We start from the raw sequence: 19538 nt of genomic DNA, 5'->3' as shown, positions 1-19538 counted from the left end.
GAAATTTCCTTTCCGACTTAAAATCACCCAAAGCCCGCCAGCGTGCGGTGAATGCGGGAGAAAACAAGTTGCGGTCAGCTCGACGACACACCGACAGGAGGGCGCAGATTTGTGGGGGAACACAATCTTTCGTTAGCACGATCACTGCCCGTCTGCTCATCTGCATCTTCGGGTCGCGGGCTTTTATACATAAAAAATAGTTTGCTTTACGGGTTCGCGTACGTTGGCAAGCTCAATGTCGCTTATCTAACGCGTTGTGACACCAGATCGCGGTGTTGCTGCAGCGGATGCTGGCGAAAGTGGCGCTAGCTGCCAGCATAATGCATTCGCCCTAGCGTAAAGAGGCAGAAAAAACCGGATCCGGATAAATCCCAACTTGGACCCCGGCTCGCACTACTCATTTTTTAATGTTGAAATCCGAACATAGATCATACGACCAAGCAGCTGTTGTTACTGCTTTAAAGTACCCGATGCTAGGGAACCATGCGGGACATTCCCACATAAATTATTTGCGCCTGATACACCGGAATTGCGACAAGTGACGAGTAAACTAATTACTTACTGAAGCATCATGAGCTGATACCTCTGAAAAAGAAAGGAGGTACCATCATAAACAAGTGATGAAAATTGCCACCGTCCGAGGAGACATCCGAAACGATCTGTATCATCGCCGACTATGATGGTATGTTTAGCATGTTACACACGTTCTCAATGGAATCTTGGTCACGCAACTGGGAGTAGTATTTATGTCCACAGTTTGTAAACATAATTTGTTTGCGCATTAACATGAAATTATTTTTTTAATGGTCCTTGTTCGTTCGTGATTTAAGATCTGGCAAAAAGTAGACACTACAAAAATGTTCAAATATTTCTTTCCGTTTTCCAACACGCTCAGCAGGTCATAGTTCAAGATACGGTTTTTATTAGCTCGTATGTCTTTGTTTTTATCCTACGTCATAACGTTTCCCCGGTTCATGAAAATAGATGCATTTCCCTATGTCCCTAGCCAACGAAAGTCTTCTGGAAACAAGCGTTTGGGGTTTCTGTTTCTTCACCATATGAACGAAAATCAAAATAACAGACAAAAAACGTTCAAAACCGATAAACCTAAATCACACACACACCAATCTGTGCACAGGGTTATCCCGCATTCCATTGTTTCTGTTTTTGCATCTCGCGCCCGACCATTGCTTGTAGTTCGAAGTCACGGGGGTGCGGCGGCGCTTCCTGGCAAGCCTTCTGCCCCTTTCGGGGTCTTGGCGATTTCCTCATGTATTTTGCATACATATCACAGTCAGCTGTATTACGTGTTTACAATGCTTTTCGCGCTTCAGTTGATCACTTGCCGAAATTAAGTCCGTCCGTCTTTTCGCCACGGGATGGTCTTTTTCCCCGATCGTCGTACGCATAAATTTACCATTTACCCCAAACCGAGTACAAAAGGAGCAGTGTTATGGTGCGACTATCCTAGGGCCTGTCTGCGCAGCACCGCACCGAACTTTTTAAAGCATGTCCCCAAATGGAGCCGTTCGTGATGCAATGGTTTCTCTTTGTTTGAAGCTTTGCTTCCAATTCCTTTCCGCGCACGTAGCATGTGCGCGACGCGCTTCCCAGTTCAGTGCCTTGAAGCCACACACACTCGTTTGTGCAATCATATTGCACAAAATCACACCCATTCATCGCGTCCAAGTTCAGTGTTGATCTTAAGGGGATAATGTTACGAAACCGGGAACAGCAGGAGAGAAGCGCGCTGTGTTTTTGTGTAGAATCGTTCTTCCCCAGCCAGTTGGTATTGGTTCCGGTTGAACATTGTGCGCCTGCAGTTCGTGTCACGATGGTGGTGGCGTATGGCACAATGGATGATAATTGATGGAACACCCCGGCCCGGTATTGTAAGAAACGGTAGCAATAGCAATTGACGCTGGTTCGGTAGGATGTAATACGATAAAAAAGCCAAAAAGCTCCCCGTGCTGCTGCTGCTGCTGCTACAAAAGGCCGTTACTATTGGTTGGTTGAGGGTTGAATTTGTGTACCCAGTTTCTACGTAATACGCGCACGGCAATGTAAAAGAAAGGCATCGTTCAAAATGAGCCGGTATCGGTCGCCTCGGTCACCAGTGGGGCACGCAACCCAACTGATTGACCCTAGTTCTACGCTTCCTTCGTCGAGGAACTACAGCTTGTCTGTCTAAAGCATGATATACTTAAGGATCTCCTTCCAAACCCGTGTGTGCTCTCGCCGGTTGGTGTTTTCGGAGTTGTCTGGCGGAGTTCTGGAGTAGTCCCGAATCGTTTTGTTCTCTGTGTCAAATAGTTATGCTCAACTAACTTAAAAAAAAAACATTAACAAATTCTATCGTCGGTCCGGTAGTAAATGCATCGAAAGAAACCACCTCGCACACGCACACGACCACGATCGCTGTGCCTGTTTGAAACTTTAAGTGACATAGCTTCCCGCGAAAAAAATTCGGGTTCCCCAAAAACCGTACGCTGTGCAGGCGGAATTTAGAATCTAGCCCTTTACGAACCAAGCGTGCGTGGTGGAGCCACAAGTCTTCCGTTACACTTTCTTCGTCCACGTTGGATCTGACTGTTGCCGCTGTTCCCCGCGTACGATAGCTTACGAAACTAATCCTCGCGTAGAAAATAAATTAACGTTTAACCGAAACGCTTATATGCTAATCTCTCTCGTTCTCTCTTTCTCTTTACACAAAATCACACAGGCCACCGATCACTTCACCGCGGGTGCTGAACCACGCGTTTGTCTCATGTTTTATCTCTCTCCGCCGACGCTGCCGCCCCTGCTCGGTGGCCATCCGATGTCGATGTTCGTCGCAATGTGCCCAGTAGCGGCGGTCTCCCTCGATTAAAGCTTGCTATGTGGCATCTTCGTGGAAGTATTGATTTATGCTATCGTCATCCAGTATGCTGCCGGCTGCCGTGGCCAGAATGCTTCCGGCGGTGGTGGCATCACTGGGCGCACCATCGGCATCGGTCGTAGTACCGAACTCTCCGAGGACTCCGCTGCCCGCGTCCACCACCGACGGTGTGTCCTGGAGCAGTAGCGAGAGCGTTTCCAAACTCTTGCGCACCCGGACGATCTGCTCCAGGTTAGAGTTTAACACGAGCTGGGCTTCCTCTTTGCTTTTGCTATGCAGACGCTTCTGCCACCGCAGCACGTCGAGATAGAAGTCCGTATCATCGCCCTGCGGAAACAAAGACGACCCCCCCTAGCGTCAGAGAGTTGTCCGATTCGGGGACGAGCCACCGCGAGAGGTGTCACTTACCAGTCGGATGCGGGGCGCTGAGAGGCGTGCCTGCAGCGTGTTTATCTTGTACGCCAGAAAGCAGGAAAACAGCGCCAGGATGACGGTCAATATTATGCCTATGTGTATAATACCAAAATCGGAGGGAAGGATGTGCTGGAGCTTTTGTTTTATCATAGAAAATCTACTTCTACTTTTGCTGCTGCTACCGGCCACACCACCGCCACCGGACAACGTTTGATCGCCGGAAGCACCGCGATCACCGGTGAGCCCAGCGGCCAGTGCGCTACTGAGCGTCGGTAAGCCCTTATCCGCCTTGAGACTCTCCAATCCACCGGGACCGGTTGCCACCTTGAGGATCACGGGGCTTTTGACGATTGCCGGCGATTTCAGGAGCAGTTCCTTTTTAATTTTCTTCTGTTTTTGTCTCGTGATGGAATCTAATATACAAAAAAAGGGAAAGAAAATGTTATTACACTGACGGGGATTTCAGACGTTCGCACTCGGCACGTACCATCGGACGACTGATTAGTGCCACCTTCGGTTGCATTGAGCTGATGGCCGTTCGAATCGCCCGAATCGAGCAGATCCGGTATGTCGTCCTTTTCGTGAAACAGGCTCTCGTTGCCGTCGTAGCAACTGCTGTCCTCATCGAGCGAACCTTCTGACCCTTCAGCGTGCAGCGGTGCCGAAAGCCGCGAATGCTGGATGACGCTAAACGAATCACTCTGCGGCGAAGTGGCCCGCTCCCAGACGCTGCACATCAGGTAGAAGGCCGCCTCGCGACTCAAAAAGCTACCGAACACGTGCCGATCGTCCCGCGTTTTCACGCCGACCGCGTTCGGAAACATGTAGGCCGTCTTTTCGCGCGAAATGTCCAGCACCGAGATGGTTGGTATGAGTAGCTGAAGAAAGACAAGAGAACACACACCGAATGTTAGGGAGTAAAGAACTCACGACCGATCGCGCATCCTTACCTTGGTCACGTAACCAAACACGTTCGAGTAGAAGGCGAAGTAGTTCTGCGTGATGTACAGGTAGCCCTGAAGAAGGATGTCGCCGACGAGGGCGCAGGAAAAGTCTGCGAAATGGACAACGGTCGTTAAACATTGGACGGTTCTTCCGATCAATCTCGCATCTCGTGCGCCACTTACAGTCGAGCACCACCTCGTCGTCCGGTACCTGGGCGAAGTGTTGGGCAAACTTTTTTTGCTCCCATGACATGCCGCCCTCCTTCTTCTTATGGTGCTTTTCCGGCTTATCGACGGTATCACGGGTGCTGCTGAACGACTTCAGCGGGTGCGGGCTGGAGCTCCGAATGGTGGACGATCGTGCCGATGGCGACAACGATTTAAGGGATCTGCAATAACGGATCGGGAAGAGCGGAACACGTTAGTGAGGGAGACCCACCGGGGTGAGTTTCATAGCAAAGGTCTAGGTCTAGACCAGCTGCGGGCATTTAAATAATCAACGACTTGACTGTGTAATCGACCGTTTTGTACCATTTCTACTACCGTCCCCTCGGTCATAAATGTGTGCGAAAAGATGCAACCGGCGCACTTCGGACGGCTTGTTCGAAGCAAATCGTCGTCGTTATTTCGCGAACGCGACGGGGGTCAGCGACTAACCACCCCGCACCAGGTGGTGCCAATCAAGGAACAGCTGTCCCGGACAACCACTAGCCACGCCACGATCATAGGGCCAGGATATGGGTGTGTGTGTGTGTGTCGGCCGGTGGCGATGTCCCGCGATACGGGCATGCAACAAGATGTACTGTAATTCAATTTACATTCGATTTGCATTTAATTAGCTCCACGGCGTGCAACCGACCGCGGACACCGGTTGCGTGTCCGTTAGCACTTTGTTGACGCTTGACGCTTGTAGATTTCTCCGTCACTGTGTGACGGTATGTTAACAAGCATATCAAAAACAATTTACACACTCCCGGGGACAGGAAGATACGAATGCTGCAGCACGTTGCCAATCAAAATTCTAGACAATAGCACCCGATTCGTTTGGAGTTTCAAAACTGTGAGTTCCAACACTCGAAAAAGGATTCATAGTTGGCTGAAGGAGCATCGATTTAATATAAACCATTACTGAGCAATGCACTCATTCGATTTATCTTTTGGACAAAGTTCGTACCCTCCCTGACGTGCTCCGGTACTGACGTGGCCATAATTCCCGACGGTACACAATGACTTTTTATTTGCCGTGGAACGATTAACGATTAAGGTGAACGATTCAGTAGAAATCGAATGTCGAATGACTGATGGACGCTCACAAAGCAAGGACGGTCATGATGATTGGCAACGTTGCTCTAAACGTGTTTCTAATGCCTCACTTCACTGCCAACTGCCAAACGTGTCATTAGTAGAAACGTGGCCTGCTTGATCCGCTTGATATACCTCGCAGCCAATAAAAACACGTGCCTCCACCTGATTAACGAGCAAACCAGATAAATTACCGTAATCGCGTCACAACCCCTTAACGAAAACGACCCTTAGCCTTGATATGTTTATAACCAAAGAAGTAAATAGTGAAGCGCACGAAACAATTACTGTTGGGTGAAAACCTTAAAATTGTGACTGCAACCGACTGCATCGAATCATAAGGGAGGTTGTGTCACCAACTTTTGTAAAAATAAAGATCAAAACCTTCACGGCACCATCCGCGGCAATGCGCGGTGGATTGCGGTCAGCCAGCTGTGATTGCCGATTGTGCTTATTTTTATCGCACCACCTCGATTCCTTCGTGGCCCAGTGCCGCCGCATTGTGTGTAAAAGGGTGACTCACTTCGACGAGACAGGGGACGATGCTTAAAGATGAGTTTAATGTCTGAGTTTGTGACCTAAATAAATGATCTTCTTATAAATATAAATTTTCATCCCCGGCTTTCGAGAGGCCGATGGTTTTGCCACCTGCAATGATCGGCTTAGAACGCGGTGAGAGTGAGAAGAGTGCATATCACCGATCACCTCGCACACACGATCGACGGGGTGTTGCACAACACCGCGTTTTCCACCTACCGATAGAGTGCACTGTGTTTCCGCAAACGCACCCGACCACCCTCTTCCGGATCGTCATCCGCAGCGATGTTCGGGGTGGAGTATGCTGGAGTCAGAGGCATCGTGCTTCGTCGTTGAAGGACTGCTCGAACTGTATCAGTGTGTCCGGCGCACCCTGGCGCTCGAAGCTAAGCCTAGGGCTGGAAACAAACCCGTGTCAACCCGTGCCGTGTCACAACACTTCGTCCACGGAGCGGGTGAGTGCACGATCGTTTTGTTGCGCCAGTTCACACACAACACCCATTAGCACAGCACGCACATCGTCACGAGAAACATAAATTTGGCAGTAATCGCAACACACACGCCGGTATAGTAGTCCGAACACATTCAACAGTCAATGTTGTGTCCGGATTTATCGGAGCACTCGGAGAGCAGCAAAACACTGAACTGTCACTTTGTGCCGCTTCGTGTGCCGCTTCGTGTGCCGTCCGTATTATTGATAGTTTTCTCGCCCACGCTGCACGCTTTCATAACAACACGGATCGTCCGTCTCAGTTCCGCGGCCAAACCGGGCCAGCGAAGTGCATCACGAAGGCCGACCGAAAGGCCGAGTGCAGCATCAACAAAAACATGACACGTTCATCAATAACAACGTGCGCGCATCTCGCTTTGACGTTCCTGCTGCTGGCGGTTACTCGGCACAGGGCCGATCGTCATCACTCGATCGTCGCCGGGTTCTGGGACAGGATGGATATCAAACGCGTTTGGTACGAGAACCAAACTGTTGCCGCACAAAGATCAAGAACGAGTATCGGAAGCGGCACAGCGAATCAATAACCGCGTAAACCGCCGACCGATGCGGTGCTGCTACGGTTGCTCTCGGTACGCTCTACTGATAAACGCACTATAAGCCCCGCAACACGTTGGCACGCAATGAAACCAGATAAAACTAACCCTTGGTGGGGTTCGCACGGTTCAACGCGGGTGCAACGGGGTGTCGACTTTGTCACCCTTGTACCCGGCGTTACACAAACGTTTCAATTTATGCTGCGGTACAGTCAAAATGTACGGGCGTCGCGCACTTGTTTAAACGATCGTACCACGTGTCCCAGCATAGCAATCAATAAAGGGGCAATTATTCTTGCCCCGTAAAGGCGAGCGCTTGAGACGGCTCTCTACACGTGCTAATCTTGGCACAGGATTGCGTCACGGGCGTTACGATATGTTTACTTTGTCGGTGCACGATCGCTTTCACCGATCGTCCCGACCCGACTCTAGTTCGTTGGAACGCGAAATACACTAGAGCTGGTAGCAGTAGCAGCACTCGATGCCACAGCACCATACGCCAACATTCCAGCGAAGGATCGAAGGTTGCGGTCCGCTGGCGAACCGGTCGAATGCAGCGCCACTTGATAACTGAACCGTAATTTTCCCATTCGAGTGCTCGCCCGCTCGATCTACGCGCGCGAACAAGAAGTGTTCGATTCGTATCGTCACGGCAAAGAGTTGTAAGAGCCCGCGCGCTGTACCCGCGTCTTCCACGGAGGGATCTCTATAGTTTTGATAAGGATTATCTTATCAACAACCGGTGCGCTACCCAGACCGCCCGCCCGCCCGGTGGGAACGGGTTGCCGCCGTCAAGCGGGGCGCACACATTTTGGACAGTTAGCTTAGCGTGGTCCGATAGACTGCCGCTGCCGACATTCCCAGTTTTCCGCTGGAGGTCGAAGGGCAAACTTTTCCCACACGACGGCCCGAGGGACGCCATAACATCCGAACGGGGAGGGCCCGCGCACGATAAGATCACGCGACTGCGAAACACGCACCGTAATGCTGTCGGATACAGGATTCGGGTCGGATAAGCAGAATGTGAATGTCATTTTTCGGGGGGGTTGTCCACGCTTGTTTTGCTGCATCATTATCCTTCGGTTTGGCGGTTTAACACCGTCGAAACGGTGTGTTTACAGGGCCCTTTTTCGCGTTGAAAAAGGCTGATAAGGAAGAGTGTGCTAAAAAAGGCCCGGTTATGACTTTATGGTCAGCATCGACGAAAAGCGATACCAGATGGTTTTTTTTTTCATTCCTTTCTCGGGCTGATATTGAGAACGGTCTTGTGATTACCAATCGTCAAAGGTTTGTCACGGGTGTGTGATAGAACGGAGCCGTTATGGCCTTTTCCGGTACGATGGTACGTAGAAGGCACGAGCATCTGTGGGCTCGTGGTTGATGATGAGGATCGCTGACGTTGAGAACTCGCTCGTGGTTGGCAGATAATTAATTAGGATCGGGCTGATAATTAGTTCCGTCCTCGATTGTTGCAACCTTATCGCACGAATTTTCGGACCCCACACCTCGCAGACACGAAGACAATAATCTCTTTTTCCCACAAATTGGACCAAATCCGGATTTCTGGTAACCGGAACACCTGGCACCGGTATGACGATGTGACTGATAACATCAGGGCTGCATCACCTGCTCTGCAGTGATAATGGCTGATGATTGCGACACGATAACCACAGTTTGGTGTAGTGTAAGCATTCCAAATCAGCATAGTTCTTAAGGACTTTTTCAAATTCACAAAAAAAATCCAAGGATTCGTAAGCTTCTAGGGCGTGCGAAACATGAAGAAGGCGCGCTAGAGCAGTCCTGTACCACTGTTTGCAAAGTGGGCTCATTTGGCGCGTCGCTATTAGTCATCGGAAGAGATAGCTGTGGCAGGGTTAATTGTTGCCAAAATCGCTACACTATTCGGCAGCCGTGACTCACTCCGGGACGGTGGAAACAGCGCCTTGATAAGGGTGAAAATTGGTGTTTGCAATCAATGATTCATGCAGGCTCGCCGCAGGGATCTTTTCCCCTGTCGCGCGCCACCTGGTGATCAAGTTTTTGGATAACGAACCTAGTCATAGCTCAACTTCACTTACTTGGCATCACTTTTCGATGTGTTATGACTAGGGCTGCGTGAGAGTACGGTGAGGTGGGCCACCGCTTCCGACTGTCCGGAGGGCTCCACGCCACTCAGGGGCTCTATGGTGGAGGACAGCGGCAGGGGCCGCGTTCCCAGTCCCACGCTGTTGGCGGATCTATCAGGAAGAACCAATGAAGAAAGCGGAATGGCATTAGAAAGGTTTGGTTGACGTTGTGACACAATTGTTTGAATCACTGTGCGACACCTGGCGAAGCGACGGCCTAAAGTTGCGGAAAAAACAGGTACTACATTATGTTAAACAAAGAACGGAAGCTTTGAAGAACTGAAAGGCTACAAATGTACTAGGTCTATACGTTGAGATGTGAACTGTTAAAAAGATGGCTGTACCTGCCGATTGGGACTTCCCAGTTTTGCTGTTCATTCATCATTACCTTGTTTTGACATCAGGTAAATGATTTCAGGTCGAAACAAAAATTATTTCGGTGTGCAACTCATCAATAAAAGGGTTAAACTATGTCCACTTTTGTGCCTGAAAATGACGTTTTGCGGGGATTATTATTTTTCTGCTCCTTTTGAAGAAAACTGCTTCGAAATCGCACCAAATGCTTGTCGGGACTTGTGTTTGGAAAACCGCAGTGCTTTAAGTGGTTTAAAAATTTCAAAATGGCGATTTTGACTTAACAAAAAAAAGCGTCGAAGGACTCCAAAAAACGGACTTTCTGATGGGACAGAAAGGTGTGGTGTTTCACAAGCTCCTCAAACCTGATGCAAACGTTAATTCCGAACGTTACTGATAACAAATGCCCTATTTGAACCATGCATTGATCGAAAAACAACCAAAAAGACCATTTTTTATCAACAATGGAGGCGCCTAGTAGGCCGTGGAATCAAGCACTAGGCACCCCAAAAAACAGAACTGATTCAGAATACAACCAAATCACTTGGATGGCAGCTGCTATTCGTCCCCGCGTTATTCACCAGACTTGGCTCTTTCCGAATATCATTCTTTTTCATCGATGGGACATGTATTGGCTGAGCAGCCCTTCGTTTTTCTACGAGGAACTCGAAATGGGATGACTAATTAGTTTACTTAAAAAGTCGAAGAATTCTTTCGTCTGGGAATCCATGATTTAGCAGAGAGATAGGAGAAATGTATAGCTAGCGATGGCACATACTTTGAATAAAATAGAAAATCGCATAAAAATTTTATAAACATTTTTTGTGTGTTAAAAACAGTTCACTTCTCAACGTATAGACCTAGTACATTAGTCATCCAAAATGTTTCTTATCGATTCGATTATTTTCTTGCGATCGATTGTTTCAACGGTGTCTGTAATTATTCATACCTTTTTACAAGCTACGGCAGTTATCGACTTTAGCACCTCTTTCGATTATTGGCCTTTTGTAATGGTTTTGTTGGTCAGTTGGAATTTCGTCGTAATGGGTGCTTTTCGAGACTTTCATGGAACAATGATCAATCGAGCAAACTCGACAAATCGTCAAATGAAATGTTTAATACTTGCTCTGTATTTCCCAAGCATTAAGAAAACATTAAAGGGTTAAGGAACATTAAAACATTAAGGAAACATCTATTAAGAAACAGAAGCATAAACATTAAAAAGTGTTACATTACTTAAACCATTACCAACCATGCTTAACTATCACAACATAAAACCTTCCCCGCTTTACGACGCATGGAATCTAATTCCGAAATGGGGCATCTCTCTGGTTCGCTTTATTTATAGCACGTACAGCGCGGCCACATTTGCTCGGTGGGCTTTTCATAATCAATACCGTGTGTCACGTGATTGTTTTCAAAAATAATCACTTCCCAAAAACCGTGAATCAGGTGGTCAGGCGGTGGCTCCTGTCGAGTAATTGGATTTACTATTTCGATGGAACAAGCGAACCAACGGGCACGTCAATACGGAATCCCAGTCGTAAATATAGACGCAGTTCCCCAGAGGAGACACTGGGCACATAAAACAGTTATCCTCGTAGTAATCGCGCAGGAACGGGGAGTCAATATGTCGCGCGATCAACCGATCCGAATCCGGTAGTACCTGGACTTTCGCAGCATGATTCGGCGCGCCTTGTGTAACCGCTTTCCGGCCGGCGACGAAGATGAGGCCGACGACGTGGACGAAACCTCGGACGAGCCGAGCAGCTTGCTGTTTCTTCGGACCATCGCGGAACCACTGCTGCTGCTGCTACCACCGGCGACACTGTGGTTCATGCTGGCAATACCCTGCACAAAGCACAGCATGATCCTGGCCGAGCTGGATTCAGCCACCCTTCAAACACACACACACATACGCGGAGGTAGTTGCACACCGCTGACGCAGTATCCCCAACGGGGGGAGGGTCGTCGTAACACGGTGTCCACCCGAAGCTGACCACGAGGCGTACACTTTTCCACTTGCGGCGAGGCGTTTGTTATGGGCCGTTAGAGACTGTCAGACATCTATTGCAGCTGGGCTTTCTACACGGGGAATGGGTTGTGCTAAGTTTAGCCCAGGGAGCTACAACGGACTTCCTGGCCCGTTGCGGACCGCGATATGCCTTAATGTCAACGATAAGTCCTAGGGTGGTGAGGGCTCCTATTCTTGGGCATGCCCGCGATTGGAGCGGAAAATTATGAGAACCATAAGGACCGCCACCTATTACGTGATCGTCGTCGTGCCGCGTGATATAACCAGCGAGGGACCGCAAGATAGAGGTACCGGTCGTGTAATCGTCGTCGCCATAGACGATGACAGCACGAACCACGCTCTGCGCTACTTGTTGATGTTCCCCGGCCAAGCCCGGCCCAACCCAACCTTCAAGGCCACTAGTGGTCCTACTGTTCGTCTAGTTCTCTGCACCTGTTGTTCTTGGGCAGGACCTGGGTCACAAAAGGAGCCCGCCAGGCAGATGGATGATGAGTCAGAATATAATTTATGAATCAGTTTTGTTGAATAATTGACGGCGTGTGCCCGTGGGGGGTTTTGCCACATGCCGGGCGGTCGGGCCCACCACCATTTGGCTGTACTTCTCACAGCACAGCGGCGGACACAGATCGTCGCAAGATAAGCGGCAATCATGTTCCGATTGCGCGACTCGCCCGACAGCCTGGCTGCGGTGCGCCAGGTGTCAAGGTGCTTAAAAAAACGCTGTGACGACAGCGACGGGCGGGCGACAGTATCACCGCCTTGTACCGTGCATGTTTATGTTGTTCTATTCTATTACCGAGCGACAGTGTTGACCGCGGCCAGAGAGGCACTATTAGAACAAGCAACATTTCCGCTTCTTATCAGCCGGGGCAGCACCTGATAGCACCCCACCAACCAGGTGTCGATGCTGGAGAGCAGCGCTGTTGGCAGCACAAGGCGCGTCCGACGGCCGGTGGCCGATCGGTGGCCGTGAATTACGTTTTTATTTTTAAAACCCAAATATTTACCCAACAAACGGTGGGGACGGCTGCCGGGAATCTCTGAAAGCATGTCGAGGCTAAAAGATAATGTAGCAAAATATTTTGCTCCGCTCGCTAATTGCTATTTTCCGCGTCAAGGAGATACCAACTACGGGGAGCTCATTCTGCGATTTGTCTGAGAACAACTGTAGTTCCACATATTCGATCCAATCGCGATTCCAGCTTGAAATTGACAGTTGACAGGTCAGCGGAAGGCCCGTTGAAGCTTGCTTGCTTAGGGTGTATTTAAAAAAGAACCTGGTGGCCTCTCATAGGCACAGGGCCGATTGGATCAGTTGTCCTTTGACAAAGTATCCTCCACTAGGGCTCGTTAACTCTTGTCCTGTGAACTAATTGAACGCAGCGCCGCGTACGCCCCACTGGTCTCGACTGAAATCCACACCTCACCGGGCGTGTGATCCGGTTGGGGGTATGGATAGATTAAAGTAGCATTAAGCTCCAGCCAGGAAGCCAACCACCAGCAGCGAAGAACCTATCGCCGCCATGCCGCCTACCCAGCGGGCGCGCCGCTGGCACGAGACGAGGCGGTGAAGAGTTCGCGCAAAATGGCCGGCCGGCGAGATAACCTCTTCCCCAGGCAGTGGCCCACGGCCCAGCGCGGTTTTGCTTCCGTATTTTACTTTTTTGCTTTGCTCGTTCCTTTAATCATAGACTCGAGCCGGAGTGGCGACTTGCTGGCGTCAAAAACTGGACCGGTCGATGACCGGGAGTTATGGTGGGCCACCACCCTGCTGTAAGCGGGGTTTCGCCCGACCGGAAAGCGGAACCCGCGGTACACGCGGTGCGAGGTAAGCGATTTTGTTCCAACAACACGGCACGTCGAGTGGTTTATGCTGAAAACACCGAAATCGATACACCGGACGGACGGGGACGGGTGTTGAGACTGACTGTCCGCGATCCGCGAGTTGGCACATCCGCTCGTGCGCCAAATAAATGGGATGGCGGCGTTGCATAATTCAATGTGCATATCGGATTCGCACGGGAAAAATGGGTCGCCAGTGGGAGGAGCACAAAGGAGCACCCGCCACCCGCCACCCGCCACCCGGGAACGGAACGGGTTCACTTCAATTGTTCTGACAGCTCTCGGTAGCACACACTCGGCTACAACACAGCGCCAGGGCAAATGGTTGCCAGCTGGGATCATACATTGAATTCCTTTTTTTGCGAATTACATATCGCCCTCCGACGGAGCCCTCCAACACCACGCTTAATAGCCGCCCCCGGGTTATTATCTCACACGCGTGGGATGCAATTACGTAGACCGCTGTTTTGTGCGCCACCACCGATTCTTATCACACCGTTTTTTTCATAACCATGCGCGCCGGAAGTAGTAGTAAACCGGTGGCAGGAAGATGCAAGTGCATCCAACACAGCACTGCCGCCGTTTACGTGTTTTTCTCGCACTCGCGACAAGGGGCGGATTCGTGCTCCAGTCCCCTTACGTTATCACCGGAACACGATCGATCGATTTGCAATGGCTGCTTGGGCGGCCAATAAGCAGTCCTTAACACCACGCGCGACTCGACAGCTAAACAACCTTTCCGACGGGCCGGACGGAACCACAATGGCGATCCGCTTGGGCGCCACATACCAGCGCAGCATGTGGCGTAAACAATAGTGCTGGTGTTAGTACCGGTGGCCGCTCTTTCAGCGGTGTGGGTACCCGGGAGTGTTTGGTACCGGCCAGTCCCAACAACAACAACACGTTGCCCGGCCGGCTGTGCGTGTGGCGAGAACGGTGGTCCCAGGTCCGGCCCGGCTTACGGCGGAGAGTGGTTTTCGCGTTTCACTCTTCGCTCTCATTAACATCGCTTTTCTCATCCTCACATTGTCTTCGTTGTCTCTCTTTCCCTCTATGGCAAATTTGCACAATAAATTACGGTCCCGGTGCCGTAACCCGTTTTTCTGTTATGTTTTCGTTTAACAAATTAACTTCAAATTAAAACGCAAAAATCGAACTCGAAACCGGAGCACGACTGATCGAACGAGAATCATCTTATTGCTTCGGCTGGGTCGGTTCGATGTCGATGTGTGATCGATCGTCGAAGCAAAGACGTCCGCTGCAAAATGACGGGGAAAACTCATTAAACCGGCACACGCGGTCAAACCAACGACCGCCGTTTCGAACCCAGCAAAAACCGTTGGACTGAAAAACAGGTTCCGCGCGGGGCTCTGAAGCATGTGTCGTGCTGTGTGGCAAACGGCAAACGCATGAAAAAGGGGAGAAGTTAAACAACAAAAAAAAAAAAACAACGGACAGCTGCAACATACGATCAGCGCAAACACACGCACGCACACAGCAGCTGGCACTGTATGTGTGTGTGTAGGAAATTTTGCGTGGAACCGGAAACTTGGTCAATCGGTTGCCGGTGTCCAGAAACGATAGCTCCAAGAGGGAACCGAAACTCTCTTCGTGCGCTGCGAGAATTTCAAAATACTTTGCAAACCCCAAAAAGAAATTATCAAATACCCAGAGACGATCAAGCATAATGCTCTCTTTGGATGCTGTGGAAAGCCTTAGACGTTCCTAGATGCTAAAACCTCATCCAACATCGATGGAACTGGTATCGTTGGACGGATAATTAGACGGAGCAGCAGGCAGCAGCAGCAGCACGATCACGCTCGAGGAAAAGAGGCCAAAAATAAGGGCACCGGTTCATGGTTGGTGGGCCGAACTGGGGGCGCAACGTCAAGAGAGTCGTCGGTGCGAAAAGAAGGAGAAGACTTGCCACCAGACATGTGCCGCGTGTGCGTCTACAGGTGCGTCGCCGAATTGCCAGCGTTGCGCATGGTCTCTGAGACTGGAAGCAGCCAACACGAGCCTGGCATGCGTCTTTACGTTGACGCAATGAGTCAACCAGGAGCACGAAAAAAACCGGCGTCCAACATCGAGAAGGCGCGCGTAAAGGACTTGCTCAGAACGCCAATCGATCGCCACTTTTCTATTTTTATGCATAAGATCCGTATTTTTCCACCGCCCATCGCGGCCGGTACCCCACGGTGAGGCAAAAAAACCCCTCTCAATGTGACTTTGTGAGCACTCTCGAACGGGTTCGTGGAGATCATTAACTTTTCGGGGAGTGACAGCCACCGTTAAGGGGTCTCGACAGCACTCCTTTCCGATGGCGGAAAGGTAGAGAATATGATCGAAAAGGGCAACGGGAGAACGGTGGCAGAACACCGGACCAAGCTCCGAATCGGTCCGAATCGAACCGAATGTCCTTGACCTGAATCGATGGGCGGTGGCGGCAGTAGCAGTAACCACTTCACTCTGGCTGGTTCCACCGGTCCGGGAGGTATGCTGCGATGTGGGCCACACCACACCATAACCTTTGTGCCATGTTTCGGAGCGACCGAGCGAGCGAGCACACCTTTCAGCGCCCACTACTGCTGGTAATTATTTTGGAACGCAAGTGAAGAAATGGACATAACACAATAATTAAAGCAAGAACAACAGCAAAGCATGCAACAACTACTGGGCGCGATGGTGGCCGCCACCGAAATGGTTACAAATTGAAATGCATTATTTATACTTGAAGCAGTAATGTAATTGAATTAGTGCAGTGGTATTTGGACTTTGAATTAATTCATGCGGTTTAACAATAGACGGCATTACTCACTAAATGTCACAAATTTTTTTAAAATGAAATATGTGTTTGACAGCTCCTGTCATAACGCATCTAACGGAGTGAAAATTTTTTGGTTAAAGTGTAAACAACACTTTAGCTAATGATAATGAATGGACAACACTAATTATTATTTTAAATTATTAATGGACAACACTATCGACAACAATTAGTGCAAGATATTCTGATTCGATCGCTTCTAAAGACAAGAAGTTCTATCGACACGAAATTGAGAAATTGCCTGAAAAATGGAAAAAAGTAGTAGCTAACGACGGACATTCATTAAAGTAGTCATATGTTTTGTTGTTGTAGCTAGGCGCCAATTGTCCAATACAAACTGCATGAATTAATTTATAGTTCCTAATAGTAACGGTGAACCTATGCAAAAAGGGGAGCGGTACTGTAGAGTAAACAACAGGAAAATGGCACCCGCTCAAGAGATCCGCCGCGAAGGTCAGGGGTTCGGGCTCTGGCCGGAGATCCTTTGGGGCTTCGCAAACCGGATGTAGATAAACACCGAACGGCTGAGTAATGAGCACACCGAGGCAATATCAGAAGCCGGGTTGGGCCGAGGATTTAGTTCTATAGACAGATTGACCGGCCCACAAAAAGAAAGAAATTGCCCCCCCGGCCGGTCGAAAGCGTTAAATAGAGTTCATCAAAAGAAAGCACTCACTTGGGTTGACCCGGCCCGCCGATCATCGGCGCGATCGTGACGACGGTGGCCTTGGCATGTTTGGCCCCGGCCGCTCCGTAGCTGGTCGAGTCCGAGTGTACGCGCCGGTGGCGTCCAGCGGTGCGCGACTCCCGTCCGCGGGTGCCACCGGCGTCCAGGTCTTCGTTGAAGATGTCGCCGGTACTGTGCCGCTTGGTCGGCACCTGCTCCGGCAGGAACGCATCCAGCACCGGGAGCTTCCGGTGCCGCGCGTTCGCCATGTCCTCGTCGAGCTCGTGCACCACGTCGCTGTCGCTGGTGCACGACCGTTCCGTCGGCTTGGACCGGGTCGATCGCTTCAGCAGATAGTTGAGGCTCTGGCGGAACGAGTTGCCCCGCTTGAAGGGTGGCCGGGCGATGACGGCCGGCACCACCAGCACCACCGTGGGCGACTCGGCCCCGGAACTGCCGCCGGTCAGGGCTTCGTCCGTGGCGAGCGCCCCGTTACGCAGGATCACGATCTCGTCCGTGTCGCCCACCACCAGCCGGTCCTCTTCGGAGTCCAGCTCCAGCACGGCGCCGCCCACCACCGACTTCGACTTCGACGACGACGAGCCCTTGCCGATGCGCAGCCGGCGGGCAAAGTGCGTCAGGAACTTGGAGCTCCGCTTCGGCCCCGCCTCATAGTACGCGGGGTCACTCGGCACGGACACCATACTGTAGTGGGCCCGCCCGGGGTACGTCTCTAGCTGAGATTATGCGACGCACGAGAGACTGTGTGGGCGCAAGGATTTGACACCACAGTCGGAGATGTTCAGTTCACAGTTCCACAGTTACACTACCTAGCGTTTGCCATTCTATGCACTATCCGAGGGGAGGCTGATAACGCCGTTTCCTGCGCCGTTCACCAACAGTTCACCAACGGCCGCGTCTCTATCACTGCACCGAATCGGCCACTACAAAAACGAAGTGAATTTGTTTGTTAAACCGTTTGCTAAACCGACTAGCGGCGTGCCGGACAGACGACACATAATCTGCGACCCGTGCAACCCGTGACATAATGGACTCTTGGCTCTTCCTATCTGCGTGTGATTAGCGTTTCGGAGACAAGCATCCCGCCATCCCAAATATTGTTAATGTTTGGCAAAAGTTACTTGTTATCAGCGCTAACGGATTGAAGCGAGCCCGCGAAAGGTCACTTTCCGATGACCATTTCGAGTACGCATCACTCATCTCACTGATAGGCTTAGTGTTTTTCGCGCTCCGAGCGACAAACTTTCGGAACAACCCAATAGGGGGTGCGCGCGTGGCGCATGCTGGTCACCCTGCGCGTCGCGCACCGATACGCAGACCGTCAGCTGATCGCACACACAAGCCACGCCACAATTGCGCAAACCAACACCAGCGTGCGCTCGGCGTGTGTGTTCCTTTTTTGCTGCAACCCCGCAACACAACTCAGCTGGGCTCGCGAAAATCGCGACCTCGTGTCGGTTGTGTGTGTGTGTGTGCGGGTTCCGGTCGGCCGTTGATCGACACCACTACCAGTGGCGCCGACGCATCAAAGGGTTGGCTTGTCTTAATCGGTACACGATAACGTTACGGGCGCTTTATCTTTGCCGTTGCCGACCCGTACGTCACGACACAAATGGCCACACCGGAAACACTGGATGTCCGGGGTCTGTGACGTTTCCGTCGTCCGTCGCCCGACCGACCGACGTCGCAAAGCAACACGTTCCAGCAACTAATTAGTAGGGAATAAATTTCCGGCTGCGGGGTGTTTGGTCATTGGATATTCCCAGACGTGACCAGACCCTGACAGGGACCTTGTCTTTTTCTTCGCCAAAAGTTTTCCCATCACTCAACTCGAGAAAATCGAAGGCTACACGAAAATAAACAACAACCAGGGCCAACCAGAGGGTGGAATTGGTTGAGACGTCACGATGTTTACTTTGAAAATTTGTTTGTCGCGATCCCTCCCCCGAACCACCAACAACGTCTGGGGGCACCGAAAAGGAAAACATGCTCACCCACGCCACGGCGGGGAGTAGAAAATTCATCTTCACTCCGAGTGCGTAGTAGATCGGGAGCCGCCAGGGGGCTCCGAACTCATTCCGATCTCGTGGCGTGGATCGCGACGATGGCGGATAGATGGAGGTCAACTCGTAGCAGCATCATCAGCAGCAAAAAAAATCACGCTTTCGCCAGCACTTTCTCCACCGACCAGGTTCACCACCAGGTCCGGAGCTCCGGCGGCGGCTCGGCTGAAAACTGCTACTAACGTGGTGCGTATGGTCTGCGCCTCCGCGGTACACGCAACGCTAAAAATACCCTGTGCCCTTGCGCTGCGCATCGTTTTGATGATGTTGACAGGATTGCAAAAAAGGGGCGGTTGATGGCCATCAGCTAAAATGGGGGGCTGCAATGGGATCTTTTCTGGCAACGGTCAAATGCCAACTGGACACTGGACCAAGTTGCGCAACGCCTACTTAGGGTGGTGTTATTAACATTCAGCAGCTGCCTATAGCCCACCTCCAAAACGGAAGCGCACGCACTGCAAACAATACGTGCAGCGATAACGTCACT

At 50.8% G+C, this 19538-nt stretch overlaps 1 protein-coding gene across 1 annotated transcript; it reads right to left on the bottom strand.

The window, feature by feature from the left end:
• Positions 1–931: 931 nt before the first annotated feature.
• LOC128271785 (uncharacterized) lies at positions 932–17671 on the bottom strand. Its single transcript, XM_053009426.1, has 7 exons — positions 16977–17671; positions 9198–9356; positions 4420–4625; positions 4243–4346; positions 3780–4170; positions 3287–3705; positions 932–3205 (listed from the first exon to the last, which is right to left on the bottom strand). Exons 1-7 carry the CDS (start codon positions 17669–17671, stop codon positions 2876–2878), a joined length of 2304 nt encoding a protein of 767 aa, XP_052865386.1. The 3' UTR covers positions 932–2875.
• Between the last annotated feature and the right edge of the window lie 1867 nt (positions 17672–19538).

This window comes from Anopheles cruzii, chromosome 3, assembly GCF_943734635.1.
Source record: "Anopheles cruzii chromosome 3, idAnoCruzAS_RS32_06, whole genome shotgun sequence".
NCBI classification, from domain to species: Eukaryota; Metazoa; Arthropoda; class Insecta; order Diptera; family Culicidae; genus Anopheles; species Anopheles cruzii.
Note: the sequence above shows the minus strand (reverse complement) of the source record. Positions and strands in the feature narration are given on the sequence as shown.